At 51.5% G+C, this 12308-nt stretch overlaps 1 protein-coding gene and 1 non-coding gene across 2 annotated transcripts; one reads left to right on the top strand and one right to left on the bottom strand.

The window, feature by feature from the left end:
- Positions 1–281: 281 nt before the first annotated feature.
- On the top strand, positions 282–412 carry LOC118885978. Its single transcript, XR_005017610.1, has one exon. It is a non-coding gene; the product is annotated as a U6atac minor spliceosomal RNA (small nuclear RNA).
- Positions 413–4746: 4334 nt separating this feature from the next.
- On the bottom strand, positions 4747–12304 carry LOC118885168. The gene is made up of 5 exons (XM_036833596.1): positions 12168–12304; positions 10914–10987; positions 6665–6832; positions 5881–6012; positions 4747–4990 (listed from the first exon to the last, which is right to left on the bottom strand). Exons 2-5 carry the CDS (start codon positions 10984–10986, stop codon positions 4854–4856), a joined length of 510 nt encoding a protein of 169 aa, XP_036689491.1. The 5' UTR covers position 10987; positions 12168–12304; the 3' UTR covers positions 4747–4853.
- Between the last annotated feature and the right edge of the window lie 4 nt (positions 12305–12308).

Below are 12308 nucleotides of genomic sequence, written 5' to 3'. Positions count from 1 at the left end.
TTGGTCAGTGGCATGAGGAGCCCATCCAGTCTTGGCGGACTCAATCTCCAGCTCACGGGAGCCCATTGTGGTGTCTCCTGGTGGAAGCATTCATTCCCTAAGGAATCAGACCTCCAAACCAACAGAGAGAGTGTTCACAAATGGGAAACAAAGACCCTGTCGGTGTATTATTAGGTGTAATTGTGAAAGGAGACACTCCCCTTTCCACCTCAGATCCCTGGCCCATGTATTCAGTCTAAGAGAAAGAGAGAACCACACATTGGTCCCTGATTAAAAGCATCGTTCTGTATGAAAGGAAAGACAGTTAGCATTCTCCTTGATGAGGACAGAAGATGCCCTTGGGTCTCACGACATGCAGACAGTTAAAGCATTGCTACCTACTTCCTGGTTCTTCCCACTTCTAGGTGTATTCCCAAAGAATCAAGAGCTGAGACTCAAACAAATTTGGTACACCCATGTTCGTATCAGCATTACTCACAACAGCCAAAGGAAACAACCCAAATGACCCTCACAGGACAAAGGGATAAAGAGAATGAGGTGTATACATACAATGGAAAATTATTCGACCTTAAAAAAGAAAGGAGGAAATTCTGACATATGCTACAACATGAACAAACCTTGAGGTCATTATGTTGAGTGAAATAAGTCATACACACAAGGCCACACACAGTATGATTCCAGTTACATGAGGTTCATAGGGTCGGCAAATTCATACAGACATAGAGTAGAAGAGCAGTTACCAGGGGCTGGGGGAGGGGAGAATGGGGAGCTACGGTTTAACAGGTACGGAATTTTCAGTTTGGGATGATGGAAAGTTCTGGAGATGGAGAGCGATGATGGCTGTACAACAATGCGAAGGTACCTAATGCCATTGACTTAGACACTTAAAAATGGTTAGAACGGTAAATTTCATGCTACATATATTCTCCCACAATACAAAATGGATATAAAAAAGGCATATACTGCATCCTGTAAGACAGAATCCCATTCCCTGAGAGCGTTATCGCCCAAGTGCCCACCACTGAGTGTTCAGAAGTCCGCTGACTCTAGGTGAGGGGTAGCGGGACCAGTGAGCCCCCTGCTGCACGAAGAAGTCCGCTGGTGCCGTGCTGGGGCTTCTCAACGGTCTCCGCCGTTGGCAGGTTAGGCACGCGACATCCGTGGCCGCCAGGTCAGCCTCGGGGAAAGGAAGTCTAGGTTATGGGGCCTGCACGGCCTCCATCCCTGTCACCACGGCGGCTTAGTTCACGGACCCACTGAACACACACTGACGTGCTGGGGGGAGAGCTGGCCAACAACCCCCATTCCTGTTGGCTGCTTCTGTCCCTGAGCGTTGCTCACGCTTCCCGGTTTCCTTGTGTGTCTCAGGACCCAGAGATTTAAATATGTTGGATGGACGTTAATCCATTGTCGAAGCTGAAGTTCACTTTCCTGAACTTCTAGAAGGAGGTGTGGTTCAGTATAACGTTTCTAATTTCACAAGGTTGTTTTCATTTGGGGTTGAAAAATATGGCAACTGGCCTTCTGAGATCTGGGGACTGTCTTCAGTTCCTCCACATGTATCTGGGGCTCCCCTTTCCTTCACCCCTGCCATCCCTGTCCTGGTCAATCTGACCCCACTCTCAGCAACTTCTCTGCAGTGTGGGTCCCGGGCTCAGAGGTCAGCCCAGGAGGGTGTCAGGACTGGGAGTACTCCCGCCCCCTGGACCCTACTGAGGGCCCCCAGCATTCGCCTGCTGTTGGACTGGGAACCCTCCTAGCTTCATCAGATGGTCCCACCACACCTCCTCCCTGGTAAAATCCTTGGCTACCCCGGGGTCTCAGCCCTCAGGTCCATCAGCTGTCCCTGCTTCCCTCTGCTTCCCCTGGCACCAAAGCGGATACTGTGCAGGGCTTGTGGCCGTGCTTGATCTGCCCCCACCCATTTGTACTTTGGGGGATCACGGGGGTCGGCTCATAGTCATATCTCCTCACCTAATTTTTTGGTATTATCAACAGGGTTTTTGGTTTTGCTCTCTAGTTACCATTTCTATGTGGGGTTTCACAGAAATTCAAAAAGTATGCCACCACAGCCTTCACCTCCCCAGAATCCCCTCCCCCTTGCTTTTAACCATCCCTCCCCCCAAATTGGTCATCATCATTTTTATTGTTGTAGGCAACCAGTGTTTGGGTGGATTTGCCCTCATGGTTTCCAATCCCTTTGCTCCCCCTTCTTTCTTATAGCTCACTCCTTCCGAGTTCAGTTTTCTCCTTCCTGGACTATGTCCTTCAGCGCTTCTCTCAGCAAAGACCTGTTGGTAATAAATACTTTTCCTGTTCGCCTGTGAATATCTTTATTTTTTCCCTTGCTCTTGGTTAACAGTTTAGCTGATTTTATCATTCTAGTTGAAACTATCGTTCCACTGCCTTCTGGCATCTAGGGCTGCGTTTGATACGTCTGCTGTTACTTGTCCCTTTGTACATAATGATTTTTAAGTTCTACAGGGTAGAAAGCTGCCAGTTGCTAACAAGGTGAGCACCGAGTGACAGGCAAAAATAAGAATAGTAGAAAAGGATGAAACACACTCTAAACGGCAAGGAGCTCTCCACGCGTCAGGTGAGAACAGCAGCCCAGCAGGGCCTTGCAATGGTCCCAGGTAGAGCCCAAGCCTGGGCTGGTCAGGGACCCCCACTCTGAAGAATCCCCACTCCTGGGGAGGGGACAGGGACCCCTCTGGCCTCCAGGGAGCTAAGCCGGTGGCTGTCCCGTCAGCCTTCTTGGTGTTTCTCAAAGTCCTGCCCCAACTTCATGTCACACAAGGAACCACAAGTCTCCCCAGACACCCTGGGAGGGGCAGCCTGCGGCCACATGAACGCACCCCCCGAGAGAGCTCAGCCTGCCCTCTCTCCTGGGCCCCCATGCTCTCCACACCCTTCCTCTCCTCCCTCACAGGGTCTCAGCCCCATGGGTCGTCTTTCAGGCCCTCGAACCGAGTGAGCTCTGTCCTCAGGGCCTTTGTCCGTGGTCCTTCGAGCATGACTGTCTCCACCCGCGCCTCCTCGTCCCTGCCTCTGCTCAAGGGTGGGCTAGAGTCATCAAGTCTCAGCTCACGGGCTACCTCCTCGGGGACGTCTCCCATCATCGACCTCGAATTTTTCCCACCCCCAGCTGAAACACCTTCTCCATCACCGCCCCGAGCCCTCTCGAACCCTCTAATTACGTTGTCTGTTGTTTCACTCGTCCTCGGTGCTCCTGGGAGCCCCAACGGTGAGCCCCAAGGGTCGTGTTCACACCGTCACTCTCACAACATGCAGACCACCCATAAGTGCTCAGTAGACCTCCAGCTTAAGGATGGTGGGCTGGATCGAGCATTCATTGTTTCCTGCTGAATTTCCACTAAAATGGCAGTAAAGGGATTTTTTTTTTAAGGCATAAACCCACAAAGACAGAGAGACAGAAGAGGACAGCAGTCACATCTTGGAATCTGACGCTGAGGTACAGGTGGTCATCCTCTGAGCAAGTGCACGAGTGGTTCCGACGTGGTTGGGGGAAGCCCCCAGGCCCAGGGAGACTCCGTGTGAAGCCACTCCGGGGGAGCAGCCGTCTGGGGGTCAGTCTCCAGCACCCCCCACTCCCACTCAGGCAGAGCCCTCGGCCTCTAGCTGCATTCAGTTCCACCACCCAACCCAGGAAGGGCCCCTTCCTCTTGGGGTCGTTCTGGAGAGTGAGACGGTGAGCGCCTGGCCCATGGCAGGGGACCCACCAGTGATCGTTCAAGGGTCAGCAGAGCCAGGTGAGGGGCCAGGTCAGGAACTCCAGCCCCACCACAGGAGCTCTCGCTGGGAAGGAGCTGCAAATGGCACTGCCCGAGGGAGGGCCAAGCCACCCAGAGCCACAGGCTGGTCCTCACAGCCAGACTCGCACCCCACAGCTCCCGGCACGTCCTCCCCGCAGAGGGCCTCCCGAGGAGTCAGCTGGCCCTTGAGAACAAGCCAGCAGGGCCATTTCCAGAGCAGCGGGAGATACGCAATCGGGCTACAGCTCCCCTGCTCCTCCTGTCACACTGGTTGCTTCAAGCCTTCTCACAAGCCCGTCTAAGGCCAACTTCCTGGGACATCCCTCTGGTCGAGCTCCAGGGACCAACTTCCCTTCCCAGTCACAGCTCCCCCCCGACCCCCCCCTGCACCAACGCTGCTGGGAGACCCCTCTGCACCAGCTCTGTTCCGGAATCTGTTCTGCTTCCCCACGCAGGGGCTCCAGGACCCAGTGAGGGGAACGGACGTTAGAGCGAGGGGAGAGAACCACAGGACAGACGGAGGAGCCCCCCCAGGACGCCTGCCGGGGGCTCGGGCAGGGCTCCTTAACGCCTGTCCAGCCTACAGCTGGCTTCGCTGTTGCTTCTTAGATAAAAAGGCAGGAGCGCAGAACTTGGTCTGCCCTTCCCAATCTCGTGGTCACACACTCCAACCAACACTCACAATTGCAAGGGAAGAGACAGTCCCAGGAGGGAAGCGACCACGGGGAGGTCTCTCAGTCTGGCTACTGTGATGGGGATTTAACTCTCATGAAAATCTCTTGTCGAAACATCCCATACCACAGGACTCTGTATTTTTAGTTTTTATATGCTATCCCCTTATACAACTTACTTTTGCCAGTTCGTTTATACCCAAAATGTATTCACTACAGACACTTGGGAGAAACGTACTGTGTTTCAAATGACGCTTTCATTTCATTCAGTTATCAGCAAAGAACCAGCCACAAGGACGTCACGTAAACCGCTCGTTTATTAGCACTGGTACTGGGAACAAGCACCGCCGTAAACGTGCAGAGCTGCAGGGAGGAGACGGGGGCTCCGCGTGCGAGCGGCGGGTCCTTACTTCTTCCACTCGCTCCTCTCGTAGTCCCACTTGGCTGAGAAGCCCTGGACCGGGGCCGCCTTCATGTCGAGCATCCTCTTGGTCTGCTTGGCCACCCACTCGTCCTCAAAGGTGTGCGGGACGGGGCCGTACACTGCAGCCCAGAACAGCTTCGTGAGGCGACACGGTCCCGACAAGGTGTTGCCGAGCCAACGCGCCACACGGGCGAGGTCTTCCCCCCTCACTGGCGACCCGACCAGCGCAGTCATCTGCCACTTGCCAGCCACACGTGTGCACACACACTGGTTTCGAATTCTGGGCACTGACAACTCGACATTTGCAAATTATTCCTTCGTTTGTAAAAGCGAGCAATAAAATACTTAAGCTAAAAGCAGAACGTCCTCTCTACAGGATACAGACAACGGGTCTACAGGCAAGCACAGAGCACGAACAGAACCAAAGGTGACGCGGGGGAGAGCAGAGGGTCACAGGTCTGTCGCCGACCCGCGGCCACAGGCAGGCCACAGACCCAGGACCACACCTCCTGAGAATGGGACGATGCGTCCTCGGCTGGGCGGAGAGAACACAGGACAGGCAGCACACGAGCGAGCAAGCAGGCAGCCCCAGCGATGGCTGAGCACGAACTGCTAGGTCCGCAGACCCAGAACTCCGGTTACTGAGCTGCGGTCCCTCCCCGACAGCTGAAACGGCCCTTGATGCGCAACAGTTCCCTTCTCCTGATCTAACCTCCACTACTCCTTCTTCTGACAACTGACTGGCGAGCAGAGAAACCACTACTGGATAGGTGGCGTGCTGTACAAAGGAAGCCGTGCATGACCGAGCGTGGCCCGCTCAGAATAAAGCAGACTCGGCTTACACACCACTTCCGTTCACGTGAGCCAGTCTCTCAGACCCGGTAAACAAGCTGGGGGTGGAGCCCAGGACGGAAGCGCCGATTTTGTGTGAAGGCCCCACGGCCCACTCTTGGGCACTGAAAGATGCAGCTGCTCCGGGTACACGGCCCCTTCTCTCCCCGCCACTCACCGTACAGCTTCTCCCAGATGAGGATGAGAGCAGTGAAGCCGAGGAAGAACATGGCAGCGCCCACAACCGTCTTCCACTCGTTCGTGCTCCTGTTCATTTCCGCGAAGCTCTCCTTGAACTTAAGGCGGTACACTGGGAACAGAAAGGACAGCGCTGCAGGCGCAGAGGGCCACGGGGACCGACAGCCCCTCCTCGCGGCGGGGCTCCATCACTGCTCCCCACAACACGGGGGCGGCAAACATACAGCTAGGAACACAACACAGGCCTGAGGCCCGGACGCACCCACGCACACATAAGGGGGAAGGAAGGAGACGCATGAAGTTACTGCTGTTGGACTGGGCAACCCTCATACCCTCAGAACATAACATAATGGAGTTTACTCTGGGCAAAAGAAAGCAGTGAAATTCTTTCTCCTTTAGATTAAGGTTTAAGGGTCTGTTTAAGCCCATAATACTTTCATGCCTCTTTCCTACCTGACAGTGAAATTTCGCTGATCTTCCATCAATAATTTACAGCCAACCCAGTCCCACCCAGGGAGGCCCCGAGAAGCGACTCACACGCTAAGCCCTCCACAGAGCCCTGCTCAGCAGCTCTGTATCCCTGTTCCCGCTCCTCCCCGGGGGGGCTGGAGCCCACAAGCCTGGACACAGGGGCCTGGGCCCTGGACAGCCCCACAGGGCCACAGCACCCCACCCTCCCCAGCACGCTGGGTTCTGGGCGGCAGCCCAGAATCAGGAGAATTCTCGCCCAACACAAGCTGCCCTTGCTTCCCTTCAATACCCACGTTCAACTTTCTCATCAATGGAGAGGCTGCTCCAGGAGGCCTTCTCCTTCTCCTTCAAGGCCTTCTGGCTGGCAGAAAGGTCCCTGACGTGGGCCACGTCGGGCAAGGGGTAGTCACGCCGGTCGACGTAATTCGGGAGAGCATAGTCTTCACTCTTCACAACACTTCCTAAAACATGCATTGGATAAATATTTGAAAATTCACATAGGTTCAGAGTTACAAACAAGGCGGTACTTCTAAAAACCAAAATAAGTACGTGTATGTGCACCCTGAAAACTTCAGTTATCCCAGGGGCTGCGGCCACCATTCCGAACAGCCACAGGACTGTCATGTGCAACAGGGAGCAGGCTTGTCCTGAGGGGCCCAGACAGCAGAGTGAGGCTGGCAGATGCGTAACAGCAGCGCTTTTCATCGCAGCAAAACAAAAACCTGCCGGGGCATCGCTAACAAGGCGGCACTGCCTGCAACGACCAGTGCTCATGCAGAGGTCAGAGAGGGCGCTCGGGTTCCCTGGGCTGGACTGGAGACTGGACTAAGGGAAGGCCCTTCTGCAAGGGACTCCAACTAATGGGGAAGAACACAAACAATGTAAACCTCATGAAAGAAACAAGGGTTCAAAGTTCAGAAAGAAAGATGTATGAAAAGCTGGTTACTGCGCCACTGCTTATTACAGCAAAGTATCAAATAACCTGTGTCCAACCAAGGACACACTAAGAAGCTGTGCTCCTTAGAAACGCGTTATCACAGAGCCATTTGGCCTGTTCAACAAAGGTTTACCAAGCACCTACTGTATGCCAAGCGTGGCTCCAATCTGGGATCATCAGTGAACAACGCAAACATTCCTGCCTACCAGTGTTTACATGCTAGAAGTGGGAATCAAACAATAAACTACAGAGAATGTTGGGAAATGAGAGATCTGGAAAAAAAAGAAAAAGGCAAGCAGAGGAAGGGAACCAGGGGTACATGCATGGCAGGAAACAAGTTACAACAGTACAATGAATGATGGAGATCCATGTGCCCAAAATGGAAAGACAATTGTGTACCCACCAAGTCACAGAACACTATCAGGGTTATGTTTTCTTTTTAAAAATCTAAGTTACATGTAGATACTCACAGGTATGTGTAACTAAACACACAAAACCCCTGGCAAATTAAACCCAAGTTGTTATCAGTGGAAAGAGGTGAGGACAAAATGAGGATTCTGCTCAAAAAGTCAGAAATTTTAGTGCCTTCAAGTGGGTGTGTACCCATGTATTCTTCCAGTAAAGAGGAAGAAAGTTCAGACAGCAGGAAAAAAAAGGAATATCTTCAATTTTATTTAGGGTTTTCCCTCTGCAAAAAGCTGTGTTCAATTCTACCCTACATCTGCAAGAAAATTTTGTGTTCCAAACTGGTTTAGAGGTATGAAGTCCTGCAAAAATGCTTCACCTCCATTTAGCTTAGTCCCAATGATTAAAATCTCCCCAAACATGTTAACAGTAGTGAAATAAAACCTTAAGTCTTAAAGCAGTAAAATTTCTCTAGATGTGTATCTGTGACTTGCAAATGCCTACCATACTTATATATTTATACCCGACCTTATCCCAAAAGGATCTGAGATGAAAATGGCTAGAATTACCTTCCAATTTAAAAACTCTATCAAAATGATGAAAAAACTACAAAGCACTCAGGTTACACGAGTTATTAAAAATAGATGTTAACTAGGGTCATGAGAATGTTCTAAAATTGACTGCGTGATAATGGCACAACTCAGCGAAGGAACTAAAAACCACTGAAGTGCACCCTTTAGCGGGTGAATGTGTGTTATGTAAATTACATCTCAACAAAGCTGTTATAAAGACGTAAATGCTCATAACCTTCGAGCACTCTTAAGCATAAAATCGCGCTTTCTAGAACAAGAATGGCCAATTCGTGATCTCAGGGCTGCCAAGGGCTCTTCAGCACTTTGGGCCTGGTCCCCCAGTAAACGGGGGGCGGGGAGGGGAGTTCGGAGCACAGACACATAAAGCTTAACACACCAAACATTCCTTTTAAAAAGAGAGAAAGCAAAGACTTCGCATTCTAGTGCATGTTTTAGCATTTCTATCCTCAACCTGGATGGATTCTGGGGAGCCTCTGCTGAGGCAATCCGGGGAATCTGAGCTCCCCTCTCCATCAGACGTGTCTCCGCACAAACATCCAAACTTCCCACAGGGGCTACCAATGGTGCTCCAGACTGTGCTATTTTATGTGGAGAACCAGTTCACGTATTCGTGTACGACCTGTACAAGTAAAACTTCAAAATTAAAGGACGAGACTTGTCTAATGGACTGCATTTCTCTCCACCTGCCTACCGTGTGCTGGAGACGCAGCAATGAATAAGCCCGGCCATGTCCCTGGCCTCCAAAGCTGGCGCTCTAGAAGCAGACGACACTCAAACTACCCCAAATCCACAGTCTCTAAGGAAGCACAAGGCAAGGTAAGGCAGGACAGGTGGTCAGGAAAGGCTGTTCTGAAATAACACCTGCACGGAGCGTGATGATTCGAAAGAAGCAACCATCCACACCTCTGGGGCTGAGGCAGGAGGGGCCAGCCTGGCGCATGTGCGGAGCAGGACTCCAGTGCGGGCTGGGGGCGTGAGCCAACAGGAAGGGCCGGTCTGGGCTGCCCCTTGCCATCCTGAGCCTGACGTGACGAGACCAGAGAGGCTGCGTGCTGACCTTGTGCTCCAGGCACAAGAAGCCAGCGGAGGGCTTCACGAAGGGACTGACTAGATCTGACTTCCTCTGCCTACAGCAATACCCTAAGAATAAGTCATGACCAGTGCCACCAAGGGAGGTTCAAGCTGACTTCTTACAGAAGATCCGAACGACCAAAGGGACATGAAAGAACTCTTGGGGGTGACGGAAACGTTGTATGTCCTGACAGGGGTCGTTGTTACACAACTGTGTGAGTGTACCTAAATCCGTAGAAACTTAACACCTAGAAAAGATAAATTTTCCTTTCTGTAAATTATACTACCAACTAAACTAAGCAAACAAACTAAAAGCTAAGGAAATATATTAGCAAAACCAAAATGGAAACAAAATGTAATTTCTGTCCTACGTGACTTGCCAGGCTTTTAGTGAAGGAGTGCTTCTTTCTGCATGTATTAACTAAACAACTAATTTTTTTCATTACCTAGTCATTTAAATTACATATTTCAATAATACTCTTACTAAAATGCTCCTTTTTAGAGTCTGTGTCCATAGTGTTATCCTGAGCTATATCAGCAATATAGAGAAAGGTAAGACAACAGTGTTGCCAATTAAAGGACACAATTGCAATGAAAAATTCACACACAAAGCAACTCAGGCAACAGCTTTTGAGCCCCTAGATACATAAGCCTTGCTCTCTGCCTTTATCAGCCACCATTCAAGCCTTGCCCTCCACCCCTCAGTAACACAACCTGCCATGCTGACTTGCACTTCCTCCTTCCGCTTGTTTTCCCTCTGACTGGAATGCCACTCCCCTCTGGAACGTGAGGTTAAACCTACTAGCCCTTCGGCAGAGCAAGGCCTCTCCTCCAGAAGCCTCCCCTGTACCCCAGAGGCCAGGCTAAATGTTTCTCCTCAGGGTCCATCTCTTACTGAAACGCTGCCTTCATGTATCTTCCCTCTCCAGACTGCAAACATTCTTGGGGAATGATTTCATATCTCATATTCTTTTATTCTAAGTGCCTAACAGTGACAAGTACAAAGAAGATGCTTGATAAATGCAAAACTAAACTTGCTATGTGCCAGGCACTGCACTAAGCTCTTTACATATATTTCAGGTGAGAAAACAGATTCCTAAACTTGAGTAACTAGTCCAAGGCAGAAATGAGATTAAACCCAGTTCAGGCGAGGAAGTCCAAACTCCTTCCCTTCCATTGTCCCAATAATGTAAACCGTGTTCAAGGTAAGTGGCTGGGAGTTTTGTCGGAGGGAGAGAGTGTTAAAGTCAGGTACAGTGGGGATCTCTTAAAAGGGCTGGAACTTGAACTTGAACCTGAAAATATGGGAAGGGAAGGAAAAGGGGGAAAATATCAGTATAAGCAAAGACCCAGACCAGAATTCTATATGATTCATAAATACTCTCTAATCTAGAAGTATGCCCCATTAAAATATTTATACCTCCCCTCAAGTTCCTCAACATCGTGACCAGGATCTTAGCCATCTCAGCCCTCTGTGTTTGAAACACCAGCACAGGGCCTTAAACAGAGCAGAGCAAAAAGAAAAGTTACACTTACCGTGTGCCCGTACACACACCGAAGTGGAAATTGCTCGCTTGCCAATTAGGCTAAATACTCTGGTAGCCAACATTCTGAAAGATAAAAATGTACCTTCTCTATGAATAAGCGTAAACACCTATTAGGAATGATTCTTCTTTTTGCCCCAATGCATTTTGGAAGTCAATGCAATTCTTTTTTCTTCTTCTCCCCTCTAGCATAACTGATCCCTTCTTCATTACTGACTCTGAATTCACAAATTAACCTAGGATGAGGTTATTTTTCCTCAGCAGTCAGCACGTTTTAACGGAGCTTCATTATAAACCAAGCACCATATGCATACACTTAAGGCAATTCGGAGAAAACTGAGTTTTTGGGTTTTTTTGCATATCGTTTCTTTCCTTTTGTTTTTTAAACATTGGCTTTCTTAAAAAGCAAAGAGAAAAATATTTTTAAAGGAGACTCTGGAAAAGCTAGAATGTGCCGCTATGATGGGCTCCATTGTTCAGAGAAAAAAAGTCAACAGTTCAAAGGGACTGTGGCACGCACTGCATTCATTATTTGCTTTAAGACCTAATATGCGCACAAGACAGGAAGGGGAAACCCGGGAGAAAGGCTGCAGACAGGGCCCTGGGCCACTTCCAAACCCTGCAGGACAACAAATGACCCGGTTGACCCACCTCTCACCTGGGCCTTCACTGAATCATGCCTAGCCTCCCTACCTCCCCCTCCCTTAAAACTGGACGTTTCAGGGGACCCCACCGAAGACGAAAAGGATCCCAAACGCATTCAGAAGATACCCATTACGGGCAGAATAAACACAAGCATGACATCAGGGGCGAACTCGTTCCCGTTTCCCGTGTTTTCTCCCCCTGCCTGGCCCGCGCGTGGGCGGACGCCGAACGCCTGCCCCTGAGCCCCGTTACACCCGGGGCGGTGGCGCAGCACCGTCTGAAAAGGTGGCCGGGAGCCCGCAAAGCGACCTGCCCTAGGGTGCGCGCCCGCGGCCAGCGGACGCTCCAAGGTCAGAGCCGAAACCAGCCCGCGGCCGCGGCAGCGCAGGCGAGGACCTGCCGGATGCTTCTGGGAGGCACAGAGACCGCCACCCGGCGGCTCCCGAGCCCGGAGCCCTCGCCGGCCGGCCTCAATATCACTGGGATCAGAGGCCCAGCGCCGGTTCCTGCTGGCGCCGCGCGGCGCGCACGCAGGCCCGACGGCTCCCTGCGCCCGACCCTCACCAGCCTCGCGGAGCAGACCTGCCGCTACCCGCCTCACCTGCCGCCCCCAGCCGATGCTCAACGTGCCCGCCGCGACTGCCCTCTACACCCCGGCTACTCACGACCGGAAGACAGAGAGGCCACGCCGCGGAGCACCACGGGATCGAGGAGGACCCCACCCCGCGCCCGACCGCACCGG

The sequence above is a fragment of the Balaenoptera musculus genome, chromosome 19, assembly GCF_009873245.2.
Source record: "Balaenoptera musculus isolate JJ_BM4_2016_0621 chromosome 19, mBalMus1.pri.v3, whole genome shotgun sequence".
In the NCBI taxonomy this organism is placed as follows: Eukaryota; Metazoa; Chordata; class Mammalia; order Artiodactyla; family Balaenopteridae; genus Balaenoptera; species Balaenoptera musculus.
This window is presented reverse-complemented; position numbering and strand designations above follow the sequence as displayed.

What these genes read in the sequence shown, in the direction of transcription:
- LOC118885168 (XM_036833596.1), bottom strand. Translation starts at nt 10,986, where the DNA reads ATGTTGGCTACCAGAGTATTTAGCCTAATTGGCAAGCGAGCAATTTCC. An exon ending in GGTGTGTGTACGGGCACACG is followed by an intron (nt 6,833 to 10,913) that starts GTAAGTGTAACT and finishes TGCATGTTTTAG; the next exon opens with GAAGTGTTGTGAAGAGTGAA. An exon ending in CATCTGGGAGAAGCTGTACG is followed by an intron (nt 4,991 to 5,880) that starts GTGAGTGGCGGG and finishes TCTGGGCTGCAG; the next exon opens with TGTACGGCCCCGTCCCGCAC.